Source organism: Crinia signifera, chromosome 2, assembly GCF_055691185.1.
Source record: "Crinia signifera chromosome 2, ASM5569118v1, whole genome shotgun sequence".
Lineage (NCBI taxonomy): Eukaryota > Metazoa > Chordata > Amphibia > Anura > Myobatrachidae > Crinia > Crinia signifera.
The window spans coordinates 326669363-326689312 of NC_139218.1; the positions used below are offsets into that span (position 1 = coordinate 326669363).

Sequence of the window (19950 nt, forward strand, 5' to 3'; positions counted from 1 at the left end):
CCCCAGGCAGGGAAGAGGAACTGCATGAGTTTTCAAATATGGCGGGTGCTAGAATGAACACTATGGTGCGTTCAACAGCCCAAAGACCATCACCGTCCATAGTGTGTCCTTCCAGAAGAATCTTAGGAATCTTCTGTGGTTTTTGCAGACCCGTATTGAATGGAAAGCCTCTTTGAGGTCTATCTTGATACAATAGTCGTTTTTGGAAAGTAGGAATGGGACTTCTGGTAAGCCCTCCATCCTGAATGTGCGTCTTTTTATGAAGCGATTTAGGTTTTTGACATTCAAGACGGGTCCATCTGTTTTCCTAATAGGGAAAAGGAGGCTGATCCAACCTTTTTTGGTTTTGTCCGCTAATTCGGTCTTCCCCTGCGATAGTGCTATGGACAACACTTCGTCTAGCAGAGGGCTGCAATTTCTTGTACAGGGAAATGCTTGGTGCGGAAAATGGGTAATAGGTAGGGATAGCCCCTTCAAGTGGATTTTTATAATCCACTTGTCTGTGGAGATATTTTTCCAAGCTGTTATAGCTTGAGAGAGGCCAAGGTGGGGGGTTATGTGTGCATCTCTCCTTGAGGGGTTCCTGTTGTAGGACGTTCCACCTCTCGTGGGTCTTGTCCTGTAGGAGCCTCCTCTTGATCCTCTGGTGGCACGACTGTAGTCTCGGGCCGAACCACTGGCTGATGCAGCTCGACCCTCCTGGGGAAAGGGTCTTCTGGAGGATTGGGGGCCCTTGAGATCTGAGAAGGATCTACGGGCCTTGTATCGTATATTAACCTCATTGATGAAATCTGGACCGAACAGGTCTCCATCTACCAGGTTGGGTACCTCAATGGGCTTAGGTGCGAGGTTAGTTAAACCTGCCTTTGTGAGCCAGCGTACTCTGCGGGTATTTGTTCTGAAATCAAAGGTTTGGCCAATCATTAAAGTGGCTCTGCTAATAGCCTTAAGGAGAGCGTTCTTAGATGCTATTAAGGAATCTAAAGAACCTCCACATTCTCCCTCCTTTTCCACTTTATCTAGGACAAAAAGGAGGGGACCAGCTGCGTCTGACACTTTCAGCTGTATCTTCCTTAGAAGTTTATCATTAGCGTCACTTTGGGTTCTTTCTCCTATCAGTGAGCTGAGTGGGGGGTCGATTTCGGGAGCAAATAGGGCTGGTATATCGGGTATGCCAGTATGGCTTCTTAGAACCATTTCATCCTCTTTCACCAGTGCAGTTCTAAATGCTAATTGGGCAAAATTGTGAACCTCTGAGCATTCATTAAGTGCCCAATGAGAGGCATATAATTTATTAGGTGGCGTTCTGCCCGCTAATTGTACCCTGGCCATCTGCAGGTCACTGTACTCACCCCTTTTAGAGGATGCAGAAGTTCTAGTAACCTCCTCTGACTCCCAGTCTACCTGAGGGGTTTGTGACTCACTATAATCGTGAGGATTAGGCAGTGCCTGCTGCTTGCTGGAACTCTTATAGGACTGGGTCAGCAAATGCTGCCGTTCAGAGGCAGTGTATTTGTGCCGGCCATGGGCAGAAGATGGTGGTATGTCACGCACCATTTGGGTATTCCGACTACGGGCAATACCCAGGAAAGAGAAGTGCTCTCCCATACTGTGAGAAACATTGTCTGTATGTTTCTTTTTTGTGGTGTGTTTCCTCACCTTTTGCTGATCACCAGGTGGCTCCCTCTCAGACTGAGAGCTGTCCCTGCTCTCCTCAGAGCAGACAGGGACTGTGCACTTTTTTCTCTTTATAATTATTCCTTCTGAGGAGGAACTGTCCTCAGACTCCTGTTGCAGACAGCCCGCTGCGGCAGCGCAGCTGAGCCCGGAAAATTTCCAGCCATACCACTCAAGGGGTTAATAACCCCCCTCTTTCAGTGCCACTGCCTGTCTCTGGCAAAAATATGGTGTAAATGTAGCCCCATAGACTAGCGCTATATAAATGTGGCATTAAATTGTTGGGGCAAAGCTTGTTACATTTCATACTTTAGCAGCACCCATAGAGCAGGCATATTATGTATCTCACATCTGCCTTTCTTACATTTAGGGCACACGTAAATCCTGTGGGCATCCTCCAAAAAAAGCTGTGCTCACAACATTTACCACAAAGTATTGCTGCATACCTCCCAACATTAGCCCTTCCAGGAGGGACACAATGCTCTGTTTCTGGACTTTCCTCTTATTGTATGTTTGCAATCACCTGTTTTAAATATGTTAATTGATAAGAAAGGCGTTTCACCATAAGTTAAGAGGAAAGTCTAGAAACAGAGCAATCTGTCCTTCCTGGAGAGGATCATGTTGGGAGGTATGGTGTTGGAAAGTATGCCTCTAAGCACTGGCGTATTGATAATGGCTGCAGTGTGTGCAGTGCACACGGTACCCTGAGAACCAAAGGAGGACCACACTGCACCCATATCTTCAATACTAACCCCTCCAGAGTCCTGCACTGAAGGCATCAGTGCTGCAGAGATCACAGAGAAAATGCCACAGCTGCCATTTCCCCTATGTTTTGCACATGTACAATAGTGTAATCGCCCTCTAGTGCTCAGACTCAGGGCCAGATTCTCTAAGCTTCAAAAGTGATAAAATGGAGAGTGATAAACAGCCAGCCAATCAGCTTCTACCTGCCATGTCACAGGCTGTGTTTGAAAAATGTCAGATAGGAGCTGATTGGCTGGCTGTTTATCACTCTCCATTTGATCACTTTTGTAGCTTAGAGAATCTGGCCCTCAATGGGGTACATTTACTAAGATGGGAGTTCTATTGAAGATGGGATATTGCCCATAACAACAAATCAGATTCTACTTATTTATTTAGCACCTTCTAGAAGCTAATAGATAGAATCCGATTGGTTGCTATGGGCAACATGCTATCTTCAATAGATCTCCCATCTTAGTAAATTTCAGAACCAGATGGAGGTGGGCACGCAGCAAAAACACCTCTTTGAGATCTGAAATGGCTGAATTTATGCACATTTCAGCTAGCCTCCCCCAGCGGGTGTGAGCTGAAACTCCAACAACAGCATGCGCCCGAATGGAGCTATATTTGAGAAGCTCCACTGGGCGCCCTCTAGTGCCTGCCGACAGCTATGACATTTGAATACGGCCCCTTGGCTCCATTCCTTCTCTCTTCTGCCCAGAATAACCAAGTACTGTTATAATTACCATCAACATAGTTCTTAAATATACTTTCACTTATACAAAACTGTCCTCAGAGGTGGAACCGTGGATTTCATTAGTGAATATAGGGCCTGATTCAGACCCGCTCGCTAGGCTGTGTATATTCGCTACCTAGCGAGCAGATAAACGCTGCTCCGCCGAACGCACACCTACCCCCTGCCAAGGGAATCCCCACACTAGCTTGCAAGGGGACATGTACGCTTACACATCAGTACACATGTGGTCGCAAGGAAGAGAAATCCTTCACCATCAAACGGTTTCTCCAGCCTTGGCTCTGAATAGTAAAGTCTATAATTATTTTTCAGATGCCTGCAATCTGCCAAATTGGGGGCGGGCGCTGATATCACGTGATGTCAGCCGCTCACCTCAAGGATGCATGGACAGGCCTGTTATCACAGGGGTACTCACAGCGTTTCCAGGGTGCACCCAATATTTTTGTCAGCACGCCCATAAAACGCGGGATGGTCCACTGAGGCACCCTCTGCCCACCCACTTACCACCCACCATTGAGCGAATATCCCAGCGAGTGTGAAACTCACTGAAGGTGTTCGCTCCTGGGGTTTGCAGATGAGGAAATTCGCACTGGATCGATCAGGTCAGAATCATCCCCATAGATACACTAAACCAGGCATGTCCAAACTCTGGCCCTCCAGCTGTTGTGAAACTACACATCCCAGCTTGCCTTGATATAGTTTTAGCATTCCCTAATAGCAAAACTGTGGCAAGGCATGCTGGGACTTGTAGTTTCACAACAGCTGGAGGGCCATAGTTTGGACAAGCCTGCACTAAACACATACATAGCTTCTGCTGTGGTAGACGTACCAACAGCTGCTTTATATAACTTGAAATGTGCAACTAATGATATAAATGACACTGAAAGTAATATAGCAGTTTCCACTTTGTGCATCGAGAGGACACATTGTTGTCAGTCCTAAAGGACGTACAGAGGGCTACATTACTTAAAGAATGGCAAGAGAGATTTGACATCTAGAATGCTGTGATCTATTGCTTACTGCCAGTTACTGAGTCATTGCAGTTGGAGCTCAGCCATATTGGCACCACTAGGCGCAGTGACGAAAAATGGAATACCGGATTAAGGCCCAGTAAAACTAGGATTGTCAATACTTTACTAACTTCTTTGATAATAAATTGAGGTCACCTTTGTTAATAGTTGCAGAAAATAAATGTTAACAATTCTAATAAACTTTTCAACAAAAATAAGATAAGTAAGACAACATACATTTTAGGCAGATACATCAAGAAGAATGAATCATATACAGAGCATAAAAATGATAGAGTGTGCCAAATCTATCTGGATTGTACCAACCAACAGACAGGGTCCTAATGAATCTTTTATTAAAAAGCAAAGCTTTATATATTGTCCTCTTAACATCTCTGAATAAGGGGCTATGAAATTACTTGACATTATCACATGATACCAGGGTTGGATTAAGCCTTCGGGGGGCCCGGGTTAATTTAGACAGGGGGGCCCCCTCCCACTTGTCATTACTGGCTGCAAACTGCATTGGAGAATATTACACTGTCAAAACATAGAGAAAAGGCAATATAAACTTGGTCAATGGGTAACTGCAGGGTTGGGGGATTAATATATATATATATATATATATATATATATATATATATATATATTTATTTATTTATTTAATATTAACCATTTCTTATATAGCGCACACACATTCTGCAGCGCTTTACAGAGAGTATTTGAACATTCACATCAGTCCCTGCCCCAGTGGAGTTTACAATCTATACAAAAATGTAAAAAAAGATGAAGGGGTCGCCGAACCCCGAAACGTAAATTGTTTTTTTGGATTAAAAGCATCAACTGAGTTTTCACCTCTTACTAAGTCTCCGAGTGCCACTTCTGTCTGCATATATATATATATATATATATATATATATATATATATATATATATATATATATATAGAAGAGATGGCAATAAGGCGTCACTCGGAGCTTTGAAACTTCGTACAGTCTCCGAGTGACGCCTTATTGCCATCTCTTCTACATTGGGTCTCAGCACCTGGGAAGGCACCGGAGCAAGCATAGCTTTTACCATTGGTAGAGTGCCGAATTTCTCCTTTTTCTATATATATATATATATATATATATATATATATATATATATATATATATATATATATATATAACAATACTTGGAGAAGCAGGCACTCACCATAGGCAGCTTTTAAAGGTTGAAGCAAAATTTATTCAGTCATAGCAGTCATTTTGCTTCAACCTTTAAAAGCTGCCTATGGTGAGTGTCTCCAAGTATTGTTATATATGGGACTCAGTTGCCTCTAAAAGTGGAGCACCACCGAGTTGAAAAAGGAGTCTATTGAGTGCGGTATCTCACACCTACTATATATATATATATATATATATATATATATATATATATATATATATACCGCATGAAAAGCCTGTGTTTGTCCCTCTGTGCATTACTCTGTAAGAAACCTCACAGGCTCAGTGATGCCTCTGATCAAAAACTCTCCCATCAGGAGGCCGCTGCTGCTGCTGTCTTCCATGGGCCTGAGAAGCATGTGCTGAGCTCCATCAATCAGAGCTCAGTATAAGCTTCTCAGCCTCTGACCTCTTGTGCAAAATCTCATGCGTCAACTCCCAGTAATGCACTGCACACTTGTGCAGTCAGTGTGCCTTGGCTCCCGATGCTCAGCACCATTAATCATTGTCCCATTCGCAGATAGGTAAAGCTGCAGAACTACCCCACTTCCATGCACAAAACCTTTAGCTTAAAAAAATAAATACATGCTGACCACAGGGGGCCCTAGATAGAGCGGGGCCATGGGTACTACTCCACTGCTTAGTGCCTCCTGGCTCTGATGATGCTGTTAAATGATATACCTATCTGTTTAAACTTTTTACATAAATCATCCTCACTCATCACAAACAGCTATAACATATGCCAAGTTAGGACAAAAAGTTGACATGATAATACACAGAATGACAATAATAAATGACAGTATGTAAATAATGCAATTGGGACATCAGAGTGTATAAATCTACCATAACAGTTCCCTTGGAGAGTGAAAGCCAACCAACCTACACCTCTGTTCCCAATGAGTCTGTTTCATTTTCAAAATGTCAACACACGCACATCCTGATTTGATTTGTGATAGGTTTATTACTGTAGTCTTTTTCAGACCAAGGGGTCAATCCTGTTAGCAGCAATGATTTTGCGGGTAAGGAATCATAGTGGCAGCAGCCACACTTTACATTGAATTCTGGCTGAAGCCAGAGTGAGATCCGTGACCATTGCAGGAATTTAAACGCTGAGACAAAAGCATATCACTTTTTTTAATATACATTTTTTAATATAAGTCTCCAGTGAACTGACCATCATATGATTTCTCCTGCTACGGGCAAATTCGAGGGGATGTGTCTTACTGGCACATCCCCTCACATGGTTGCGAAGGGATGTGGTAGGGGGCGGCAATTTGGCAAGGCAGCGGGGCAGGCCCTCTGGGACTTGGTAAGCTGCAAGTTTCGCAGCTTACCAAGTCAACCAGAATCAGAGCTAAAGTGGAGAGATGGCAGTGGACTTTAGGAAGAAGTCTGTTTGTTGTTCCTCCGCTAACAAGTGCTGACAGTGTGGTGTCGCTAGTAGACTCCTTCAAGTTCCTAGGAACCACAATCTCCCGGGACCTTAAATGGGGGCCTAACACTGATACTATTGTTGGAAAAGCGCAGCAGAGGCTGTTCTTCCTTAGACAACTGAGGAAGTTCAACATCCCACAGAAGCTTCTGCTCCTCTTGTAATCCGCGATTGTGGAGTCTGTACTGTGCTCCTCGATACTGGTCTGGTACGGCTCCGCCAGCGAGAGACACAAAGGCAGACTCCAAAAGGTAGTCAGAACTGCGGAGAAGATCATCGGGTAGGACCTTCCCTCTGTCCAGGACCTGTACCTGTCCAGATCAAAAAAGCGGGCACCGAATATAGTCAAGGACCAACTACATCCTGGCCATGGCTTGTTTAACCTACTGCCATCAGGCAGATGCTACAGGGCCGTTTCCACCAGAGGCCTAAAAAGTTTCTTCCCTCAAGCGGTTCACCTGTTGGCATGTGAACTTGTGAACACCTCACTGTCTAGTTGCACCATAACCCTCTGCACATAATCTAACACTGTGTCCCTTCGGAATATCTTTCTGTATGACCGTACATGTTCCCCCACCTGTTTACATGTATTTATTATTTATTTATTTACAGTTTCTTATATAGCGCAGCATATTCTTTTGAGCTTTACAATTGGAAACAACAGTGATTAAACAAACTGGGTAGAAACAAACTGACATAGAGGTAAGAGGGCCCTGCTCGCAAGTTTACAATCTATAGTAATAATAGGATGGATACATAAGGATAGAATTCCATAGCATGGCAATCCCACCAGATTACAAGATAGTCCAGATGGGATGCAATTAGATATGAATGCTTGTGTATACTGTATACTGTTTACTTGTTACCCACCTGGCTGTTGCACAGCAAACCGAACACAAATTACTAGAATACCCAAGTATAACTGGCCAATAAAGCTGAATCTGATTCTGAATTCTTCTGCTTTTGATGTCAGCTGACATATCAACCGGGTCAGTGGCGGAAAATGTGGTTTGTTGGCCCAGGTGCAAAATCTATTATTTGTGCCCTCCTCCTACACTCCAACCCAATTCCACAATATGCAACACATCAGCGGGTGTCAGAGAGAGGAAGAGTGTGATAGGGAAAAACTGTGAGTGACAGGGAGAGGCAGAGGCAGTGGGTGACAGGGAGAGGCTGGGAGGGCACAGATTTGACAGGGAAAAACAGTGGGTGACAAGTGTGACAGGGGCAGCAGTGGGCCCCTTAGTCATTAGGGGCCACGTTGCACTGCACCTGCTGCACCAATGATAGTTTTGCCTCTGATCCAGGTAGATGTCGCTCTAGTGTCTACCTGCCCATAATTATCAACTAATCAGCTCCAGTCATTTCTCAAACACAGCCTGTAACATGGCTATTGGGTGCTAACTCACTGGTACTTTATATTTCACCACCTATAATAATCTAGCTATGTATCTGCCTATGTATTCATATTTCTATAGATTTAAAAACACAATGCAATAGTCACATTTTTGTGGCCACATAATTCTCACCAAACCATACAGTATACTGCATACTGTAATGCAGTAAAGGTCTCGTATCTGTACCACACATTTCTGTTTACCTATCTCCTTGATGTATATTTCCTCTTGTACCTGATATTGACATCAGTGATAAATTATTTAGAATAAATTACTCTTCATCCTTAAATCTATTGCATGATCACTGCCTGGCCTAACACAATTACTGCAATTTGGTTTGTGCTAGAGATATTAACCTCTAACCTGTGAATTTTATAGTCATTTGTCTCATGTTTTTTTTTATATCAACTTTAGATAATTAAAATGAATTGTAAGTGAAGACAGAATAATGCAACCACTCTATGACTATACGTTCTAGTTGTAAGCTGTTTTAAAGGACATGGTTCTATTGTATCCATGTACGTAGGAAGAGAAGCCTACTGTCCACAGGTACTGTGTACCTACCTGTCCACATGTTAGAGAACAAGGCTGAACCATAAACTGTGTGCCTGGGGCTTCAGGCTGTGATGAGCTTACAGACACTTAGGGGCTTAATTATAACTAAATATGTGCAGGATATTCCCCCCAAACAGATGTGTTTTTAGGGGGTTACACATAAATAACCGGTATTAAGTACAGTGTCCTCCAGACTTATTATGAATGAAATTGCAGCAGATATTACCACAGTCCCCAATGGTTTCTATGCAGCTGCAGTGCCACTGGACTCACCAAAGTCTGGATTGCTTTGCAATCTGTAGCTTGGAACCTGTTGGGATGATGGTCTTACCCTAGGGAAGCCTATAGGCGGCTATTTCCCTTAAAATATGGGGTTTTCCTCAAGAACCCTCCACAGCAATGGCCAGCAGACTGAGCATGCACAGAAAGCCCCAGCTAATCATCCTTTGCATTAATTACAGTCGTTTCTTATTGCAGGAATGGGCTCCATACAGAGCTCCTCTCCCTGAAGGGGTGATTCAGGTTGGCTCGCAAAGCACATTTTGGTCCTGATTCACTTGCAAAATAAAATTCTCTCTCTAATGGACAAAACCATCTGCACTGCAGGTGGGGCAGATGTAACATGTGCAGAGAGAGTTAGATTTGGGTGAGTTATTTAGTTTCTGTGCAGGGTAAATACTGACTGCTTTATTTTACACTGCAATATAGATATAAGTTTGAAGTACAAACCCCACAGAAATCTAACTCTCTCTGTACATGTTACATCAGCCCCACCTCCAGTGCACATGGTTTTGTCCATTAGAGAGAGAATTTGCTTTAGCAAGTGAACCAGAATCAGGCCCTTGGTTTGCTAATGGACAAATTATGGGCCTGATTCTGGTTCACTTGCAAAAGCAAATTCTCTCTCTAATGGACAAAACCACGTGCACTGCATAGATATCTATATTGCAGTATAAAAATAAAGCAGCCAGTATTTACCCTGCACAGAAATAAAATAACTCACCCAAATCTAACTCTCTCTGCACATGGTACATCTGCCCCACCTGCAGTGGACATGGTTTTGTCCATTAGCAAGCCAAATGTTCTTCGCTAGCCCACCTGAATCACCCCTGAGTGCGACTTGTAGTACATTTATTGCTGTGAATATTGGCAATAGGAAATTATAATAATTGGGTCTAAAACCAGATCATTAGTAAATATGTCGCTTAAACTCCTGATCAGATTATAAATAATGAATAAACTATGACTAGCTAACAGATAAGGTTCACAAATATGAGGCATTATATAAATGCTCAATAATAGGAAGCAATTCAAAAGTCAATAGAAGGATTGTAAATGTATTGTCAAATGTATTCGTGCAGTTTATTACACCCTTCCTAATAATAAGTACAAGCATCTTATTGGCTTAGACTTTGTCGCAGGGTTTAGTACAAAGCTAATATCAGGCTGCTAGTACAAGGTGACAGTGAAGATTTTGAGGTGTTAAAAGTCTATAATATTTTCATTTTGTCACCATTAACATCATGCTCTGTTGCAGAAAAAAAGCTTTTAAATCAATGACAATTGGATCAGAGAGATAACAAGGCTACAATAGATACAATATTACCCCTTGTCTCTCACTCTTCATTCTGGTTCTGTGTTCACACTGACTCTTTCATGGGAGGTGAAATTGACTCATTTGCCTTCATAATTACTTCAAATGTGTATTCATCAGGAGAGTGTACATGTGAGCAGAGAAAGTCTCCTCTCTCCTATAATAATATCAGCATTGTGCAATGGCAGGATTATTATGCAGGAGGTGCAGTGCCATTTAATTGGTCTGTGCACAGAAAAGCTGGCAAGTCACATTAATTTATCCTCATAGCCCTGAACGGGGACTGGGGCATCACTTCCAAAATATTAGTCCACCTCTCATAATTATACAGCCCTTTATAGTTTCTGTTCATTTCCTTGAGGTAGAGTAAATCTCAGTCCCTCATCAAACCTCATCAAACCTCCACAAAATAAAAAAAACAAATGGTACAGTTGTCATTGGACAATAGTAATTACGGGGACTGAAGAAAATAAGATATTGCATTTCATCGAGAAGATCAACATTTGCTTCTTCTCGGGGACATGTCATAATACAGATCGCATTGTGCATGAATCCCCTGTAGGGACAGTAGGAGATGAGAACAGGGGGGTGGAGGGGGGACTGTGTACTTCCCATCCAGACAGCTGGGGATCTTCTCATACAGATTATGCAGCATTCATCCCTCTGACACATAACAGACCACATCCGCCACTTCTATCAGGAATGAACACATTTGTTTGAAGATCGATACCATGGATGCCTGGAGCAAAACTTATTCCTATGCTATTATACTACTAATGTGAAAATATTATTATTTCTCATGCCAGAAAGGGAGAGCTTGCAGACTAGTGCAACAGGCAAAGAGAGATCAGACTGCAACTTCATTCATTCAGAAAGCTCAACCTGTAGCGCCTGTCCCTGCACATCAGCCACGTACAGTAGTACAGCTCAAGTGTGTGTGTGTATGTGTATATATATATATATATATATATATATATATATATAATAGAGCAGGTACACCCTGAGGAAAAATCTGTCAATAGATTTGAAACGTTGGCAATAAGAAAACCAAAGTGTGGTGTGTTTATTGAAATGTGAAAGTCCGTGAGAGTGCCGTCCATCCTTATATATATATATATATATATATATATATATATATATATATATATATATATATATATATATGAAATCTGTCTGTATATGTACTTCATATGTATATACAATTCAGTGCCTGTACCTGCACATCAGTCAATTAGTACAGTACAAGTGTGTGTTTGTGTGTACTATATATATATATATATATATATATATATATATATATATATATATATATATATATACATCTATCTATCTATCTATCTATCTATCTATATATATATCCATCTTTCTATCTATCTATAGCGCCTGTCCCTGCCGCTTAATAAGGTGTCATGAAAATACATGAATACAAGTAGCGAAAACACAAGGCCTGGCCTAGATCGATTGATCGATCAATATCAATCTATATATATTTATATCTAGCTAGCTAACTAATACATCTACATATACTGTTTACACTGTACATCTATCTACAGTATCTGTCTGTATAACTAGTTCTTTCCATCCAAGTATCAATGTGTGTGGACAAGTGCAATGCTGCTGAATATACTGATTTTAGATGAGCTGAGCCAGGTGTGTTCACCCCAGCGGTCCGCTGTAATGTATGGGTGCCCGGCAGGTGCAGGGTACATAGTAAGCACATACAATGCTGCCTGCTGCTGGTATCAGATGTTCTACTGCCTAATAGTTATCCATAAGCACCCCTGCTCTCCTTTGCTCTCTCCGGCACCCCTGCTCTCCCCGGCACCTCTGTTTTCCCCTGCTCTCTCCGGCACCCCTGCACTCCCCGGCACCTCTGTTCTCCCCTGCTCTCTCCGGCATCCCTGCTCTCTCCTGCTTTCTCCGGCACCTCTGTTCTCCCCTGCTCTCTCCGGCACCCCTGCTCCCGAGCTTCTCCGGCACCTCTGTTCTCCCCTGCTTTTCCTGTCACCTCTGCACTTCCCGGCACCCCCCGCTCGCCCTGGCACCTCTGCTTCTTCCCGGCACCCCCGCTCGCCCTGGCACCTCTGCTTCTTCCCGGCACCCCCCGCTCGCCCTGGCACCTTTGCTTCTTCCCGGCACTCCCGCTTTCCACGGCACCCCTGCTTTTCCCGGCACACCTGCGGCCCCCGGCTCCCCCCCCACACTCCCGCTCTCCACGGCACAGCTGGCTTAGGATAGGCACAAGTACAGGGGAGACAGGGGTGCTCAGGAGCACTCAGACAGTAATGGGTGGGAGGGAGACGGGATGGAGGGGCTAGCACAAGCCTGTGCCAGGCAGCGGAGGATTGGAGGAATAGAGGATGAGGACAGGAGGGGAGGAGGGGGTCTCTCTTTTCCACCACTGGAGGGGCTGGGGGTGGCTGTGGACCTGTGAAACTCGTTGCTTGGACTTTCTCCGGTAACATATCTCACTTTCCCATCCTTAGTATAAGTGGAGGAGCCTAAGATCTCACTTCTCTCTGTTATCTCTCTCCCTCCCAGCCCTTCCCCTTCTCCAAAAAACTCCGGCACCCCATCCCTCCTCTGTCCTCTTCTCACCTTCACCACTCACACACACACAGTGGCAGATTCAATGGGGGAAGGTTCTATCCCTGCTCTAGCTCTCCGGACAGGTCTCTGTCCCCTCAGCTAGGAACATCCCGTCTGCTATATAAGTGGAGTGCAGTCTCCTGAGAAGATGGATCTCCTCTTCTGGGCATTTGCCATTTTCTGCCAGTGGATTGTACACAAGGTAAGAGGGACTACAGTCTGTCACAGTCACTTGTAGCGATGGGAGATGCTGCAACATCAAGGCTGTAGGGAAAGGCTTGTATCAGATATATACTGTATGTATACACTGTTTTAGGACTACAGTGACAAGCTTGCACCAGGACTATAGGGACATGGGTGAATCAGGACTATAGGGACATGATATATACGGACTATATGCATCAGGACTACAGGGGCAGGGTGTATCAGGGCTATAGGGACATGATGTATCAGCCTGGACTATATGCATCAGGACTATATGCATAAGGACTACGGAGCAGGGTGTATCATGGCTATATGCACAGCTTGTATCGGGACTATATTGTATCGGCACCTTGTTTGTCTCATGTTACAGAGAGCAACTTGTTAGAGAAGTGAGAGCAGGAGAGAAGTAGGTGGGGGGCTCCTGTCTAGGGCTCCTCAGTGTGTGGGCTGCTGTTTCTCTATGAGACAAAACACAGTGAGCTCAGAGTGAGCTAACGGTTTATTGGCACAGAGTCCAGTAAGCAGCCAGTCACTGACAACTAAGTCTTCTAAAGTACTTGAAATGAAAGTGCATTTCCATTATACACTGTATTATATACTGTACAGTGAGTACAGCAGGCGTGCTAGTTTCTGTAATTAATGCAATTACAGTAGATTTCGCCAGCCAGCAGGGTTGCCAGGATGTTATGCCCACCCAGCCTCTCCACATTTCTTCTGTCTCTAAATTGGAGTCTTCCCTTGCGGATGGGTGGGGTTATACACACAGTGCCAGAGGGAACTGTGTCCCATAGTCGCAGTGATCTCTGATCCTTCAGCTAATTTACAATATGATTTGGGGGTAGATAGGAAACTCTGACAGTGATTCCAAAATTACATCTCAAAAAGTGTTCATTTAAACCCGGATAATTACATGGCAGACTGCTTTGTCATAACAGCAAATTAATCACTAATAAGTATTGGGAACAATGCAGAGGCAGAACTCTGGGGGAGGCAATGGAGTCATCTGCCGCTGGGGTCCTGCTCCCAAGGGGGCACCTCTCCTCCACCTGGAAGTTTAAATCAGTTATTTAAAAGCCAAGGAATTGCTTCTATTGCTGAGTTCTGAAATATATATGTGTTCTCTATCTATATTTCTGAACAGAAAAATATATTTTATATAAGGTTATATAGGGTTGTGTGGGTGTGGGCGCACCAATATATATCCAGTGGCGTAAGTTGGAACGAACTTACGCCACTGGAACAATGCATAAATTGCTTGCAGTCACTGGGTGCCACCGGACATGCTAATAAATGAGGTACTAACTTCCTAACTTCTTATCATGGAAATTGGGAAAATCAAACAGTATATCTGCGGCCCACTGGGCAATATTGGCTGGTAACTATATATGCACAAAAGGTGTCTTTGCCTTCCCAAGGTTCAATCTGTCTAATTAAAAAAACTAACATATGAATAGTGTAGCTGTTCAGATTCCAAGGTTATTGAGATCACACTATCTGTGCCATAGAACAGCATGCTATTTCACAAAAAAATACTTCAAGAAGTAACAAGATAGTAAACTGGAAATAGTAAAAAAAAAATACATAAACATAATAAACTTTATATATGACTCAGCATCACCTGATGCATGTGGTTCGGGCTTATTACACAGCATTGCCTGTTTGTAGGACAGGTAGTCACTAGAATTAGTCTGTGACCATCTTTCTGTGCTGGCATCTAGAATCCTTTAATAGTAATGCAGTGGTCCCTCTACTAGAATCCTAAGAGGTATCCCTGTACAACTATAGACTGTGATACAAATCTCTGTATGTAGCTGAATGCTCTGTTTCATTTATTTAGCTCAGTGAATGAAATAAAGTGTATAATGGTCACCATACAGAGTGTCAGATGGCTAGAGAGCTCTGTTGCATTTATGTGATGAGCAGGGTCCACATCACACGAAATCTGTGCTCATTTCTACGCTCGTGCCCAGCGTCAGCGTAACTATCATGAAAATAATTTATATTCACAGTGAACATAAATTATAAATTAATAGGATTTCTCAAACGCTGCTCGTACACTATGCTTTTCCTCTGCATGGCTGTTTTCCATTGTAATAGACGAAGGAAAAAAAATCAACCTAGTTTCTACTTAGTATCTGATGTTTTGCATGTATGGGCGACAGATTGTATTCATTTTCTAAAAATGGATTTTCCATACAATGTTTAATATAACATTTCTTTTCCAAAAAATATTACATGGAAAAATAAACTATTTAATATTAATAATCATTGTTACGTCTGCGGAGTGTATTAAAGACAATTGAAATACTCTCCAGGTTACAAATGATAAATTCCGGTTATCTTTGACAGTAGATTATACACTTTGTCATCTAAAATCCAGTCATGTTGATACTACTAATGAGTAATTGTAGGTCTTGTTGTTCTGTATTATCACTGTACAATATTAAACTGGATTCAAAGTACAATGTCAGTGTGTATATACTCTAATAAGATTATGGGGGATGTATATCAAAGCTTGGAGTGAGATACTGTACGAGCCAATCAGCTTTTGCCTTACATTTTGCAGGCTGTGTTTGAAAAAAATGACAATTAGGAGCGGATATGTACTTTATCTCTAACAATTTTATCTGTGTACGCGCTTTGATAAATACCCACCTATACACCTCATACACTATGTTATAAAACATATGTTATTCATAAATATTGTAGGTTAAGTCTTGTGGTGTAAGTAAGGATGGACATATCTTCAGGAAATTATTTAAGAAAATGTGTTCAGGGTGCATCACATCGATTACAATAAATGTTGTATTAGTAGAATTCTGTGTTTCTGGTTATAATGTGTTGTAAATGTCGCAGTTTTCTAGGAAAACAGCTGTTAGCATCCTGAAGATTATTCCTATTTTAAAAAATAATCTTTTGAAAACAGAATTTCCAAAAACTCCAGTAGCTTAGCATTTTCTTAGCTAAAGAAAAGCTAAAATACCAAAATAAGGCACTGTAGAGTCAGTTCCTATAAACTATCCTCAAGCAGGCTGTTTGTATATCACTTACCTTGTTATTGTTCTCCATTTATGAACACCATGAGTACAAAGTTTAAGCTTTTGGTTTGCAGGCAAAGTGTATGTCGGGGAAGAATGTAGAAAAAGAGTTTTATCAGATAAAGCGGTACAGAAATCTGAACAGGTATTCGGAAAAAAAAAAAATTCAAATAGAAATGCAGAAGGGAGGTTCCTTTGGTGCGGCACCTATAGAACTTATGAATACGCCAAATTAAAAAAGCTATTTGTAATCCCAAAAATTGTATAGCTAAGACAAATAGAATTCAAAAAGTTTAGTTATGGATGTGTGCAAAGCAAAGCACATAATGTATTCCTAGACTGGCATTTCAATTTGGTGTGTTGTACTATTGATTCTTCTATAACAGTAACACAGTAATAGTCAACAAATGTTCTAAGTTATTTAGATAAGTGATAGAAATATGCCCTACTGTACTCTACAGCTTAGCAGTTTGGGTGCAATATTATTAGTCAAAAGAGTGCAGTGCAGTGCAAGGGCCGGCTCATTGCATAGCTATGTTCCCACAAGGGCACCAGCTTATAGGGTTAAGGGGCCCATTTATCATGATTGCATGCTTTGATTTTGGACCAAAAAGGTGGAGTGTGTTGTGTATGCAATGTGTATCATATCATCTGTTGGTAGGCAGTGAATAGATTGGGATGGTGCTGCATTCTGGTTGTGGGCAGCACAGAATAACACCTACACAGAATACATATCTATCCAAATGCCAAAACTTCACTTAGTTTTGCGGAAAAACAAGATCATTTAATGAAACAGGAAGAGAAAGTGAATTTACAGAGAAAGTGTTTCCGAATTTTTAGGTTTTTCAAAGAATTGTTCTTCCCACAATGTAGAATGACTCTTTACTGGTCTCCAAGCTGTCACCCAGGGCCGGCTCTACCACTAGGCAGCTTTAGGCAGCTGCCTAGAGCGCCAGGATCTAGGGGGGCACCACCAAGTCTGCCTATCAAAAAATCAACGATGTCTGTGAGGATCCTTGTTGTACTTAATGCAGGTGGTTGCTGTGGAACCTCTACGACCTCACCTCCATACTTCCTCTTGAGGCATACTTTCCTATTTTGCTGCCTTCTCTTCCTGTACTCTGTTGTGGGTGGCAAAGGGGAGGGTGCTGGGGGCCTCCAGAGAAAGCAGGGGTCTTTCCCACCTACCTGAGGGGCTGGGAAGACCACTCAATTTTGGGAGGCTCCCTGCCATTCCAGAATGTTAGGCAAGTATGCATTGATGTTGGAATATGGTTATTGGTGGCATTATGGGGGGGGGGGGGGGAGTGGCAGTAGGTTGAAGTTTTGCCTAGGGTGATGAGAAGCCTTACACCGGCCCTGCTGTCACCAGATACTTTCAATAGTTTTCCATGGTGATCCTTTCCCACCATCTAGGCAGATTTTAACTACAGAACTCTCATATAAATATTGATACACACATAAGTGACACACATAAGTGACACACATAAGTGACACACATAAGTGACAATGTCTCAGTTTGCTAGCTTTCATAGCTTGTAGATATTGAAACAATATTGCTATATTAGAATGTGGACATGGTGGCCCAGTTCTAGATGGCTGCAGCAACTCCAGTGGCATTTCCAGGGTCCCGGCAGTCATGCGACTGTCACTTCCATGACTGTCATGTCACCTGATGGTGCGAGCTCATAGCCCTAATCCATAACTTCCCCCTAGTGCCTACCCTAGCCTCCTCCTATTGAAAAACCCTTCTGTCCCACAGCCTAGCCCTAATGTTGACATTTTGACAATGTCGTCATTTCACATGTCACTATTCTGAGTGTCAGCATGTTGCCTGTTTACATCCTATTTGTTAATATTGTGATGTCAACATTATCAATATCAACAATGTTATTGTCCACCTAATGACTACATCCTCTCCTGAATTATGAAAACACCAGTGGGACAGTAGAATTGGCTTTGAAGCGAAATTTCAACTATTTCCATGACATTAGTAGCATGGATATTGTATACATTTCTGGGGGAGCAAAAGTGGACATTTAGCTATAAATGGGCTAGACAGGCAATTATGTGCAATTTCTTTATATTTTCATAAAAACATTTATAATGACACCCTTACCCGTCACTTGGAATTTACTAAGTCTAAAAAGCAACAATTTCATAAAAAAACAGCAGTTTTTTTTGGTTCCCTTTTCCCATGTATTTTTTTCCTCTAGGTGTCTACTAATAATTTATGATTTTGGACTACCATAGCAACCACAGTCATATGACGTGATGTACTGAGCAGAGATGATTTGGAACATGCTTCTCAGCTGTGTCATAATGTAACTATGAAAGCCTACTTCTCCTCTCCCATCACTTGACATGCTGATGGAAGACAGAGAGGACTGCACAGACTTAGGGGTTTTTGGCTAGTACTTTATCTCTCACAATGGTATCTCTCTCCGAGCTTTGATAAATACCCACTTAAATGTCTGGCATTGATTATTGTTCATCCTTTCATATCAGGAAAGCTTGGAACGTAATAGTTTCATATTTTGGATTTTTCTGTATTTGGGAATACCTGTATACGGTAATGAGATACCTTTGGGATGGGAGCCAAGTCTAAACACAGTGTGGAGGGAATTTTATACAATATTTGTACAAATTTTATGCATGAAACAATGTTAGTGTACACTAATCCATCAGAATGTAACTAACTCAGTCGTGCTCAAAATATTTTGGATTTCAGGATGTTTTGGATATGGGTGACTCACCCTTTATAAGATATACAAAAGGTACTTAACTTGCTCATTTAAAGAAAAAAATAATCCAAGTACATAAAATTTCTGTTTAAATACATCTTTAAAAATCACACAATCTTTACTATAGCACCAGTTGTGTATTTTAACATGGTGCTATAAGGAGGGAACATTATACACTGCATGCTAGAGTGCATAGAAATATAAATAAAAATCTTGGGACAAATGGTAAAACAAAGAAAATGCCCATACAGTGCAAGAAACAACAGTTGGATGTAATTTGAATAGAGGTACTGAATTGGTGGAATCGACTCTTGTAATACCCTGCTTAGAAAATTTTGGGTCAAATCATTTGGTTCAATGTACAATGGGGGTATGGCTTTATCAACCTTACTGACACCAAGGAAGATGTATTTGTACACTATACTGCCGTTAAGAAGAACAACCCTAGGAAGTTCCTCTGCAGTGAGTATCAGGAGAAGGAGAGATAGTAGAGTTTGATGTGGTGATTGGAAAGAAGGGCATGCAAAGTCTGAAAGAAGCCCCATGAATGACTAGAATGGTTAGAAAATCATACCAGTTGATTCTCTAATACAGAGGTAGCCCACTAGCAGAGGTTTGCTACACTCTCAGGGCCAGATGCACTAAGCTTCAAAAAGTGATAAAATGGAGAGTGATATCAGCCAGCCAATCAGCACCTACCTACCATGTTACAGGATGGGTTTGGAAAATGACAGGTAGGAGCTGATTGGCTGGTGGTTTATAACTCTCCACTTTATCACTTTTGAAGATTGATACATCTGGCAGTCAGTAACAATGGTTCAGACCCTAAGGGGCAAATGTACTAAGATGGGTGTTCTATTGGAGATGAGATGTTGGTCATAGCAACCAATCAAATCATATCAGTTATCTTCTAGAAGGTGCTAAGTAAATAAGTAGAATCTGATTGGTTTCTATGGACAACATCTAGGGTGACCAACTCATTCCTTTAATCTGGGACACATATTAATTAC

The 19950-nt window shown here is 42.0% G+C and overlaps 1 protein-coding gene across 1 annotated transcript in view; it reads left to right on the forward strand.

The window, feature by feature from the left end:
• The first annotated feature begins 12782 nt into the window (after positions 1-12782).
• The window catches only part of NXPH4 (neurexophilin 4), a 185881-nt gene continuing 178713 nt past the window's right edge, over positions 12783-19950 (forward strand). Inside the window, exon 1 of the mRNA XM_083169351.1 lies at positions 12783-13156. Within this exon, the coding sequence (XP_083025477.1) occupies positions 13103-13156 (54 nt within the window). The 5' untranslated portion in view covers positions 12783-13102. The remainder of the gene's footprint in view (positions 13157-19950) is intronic.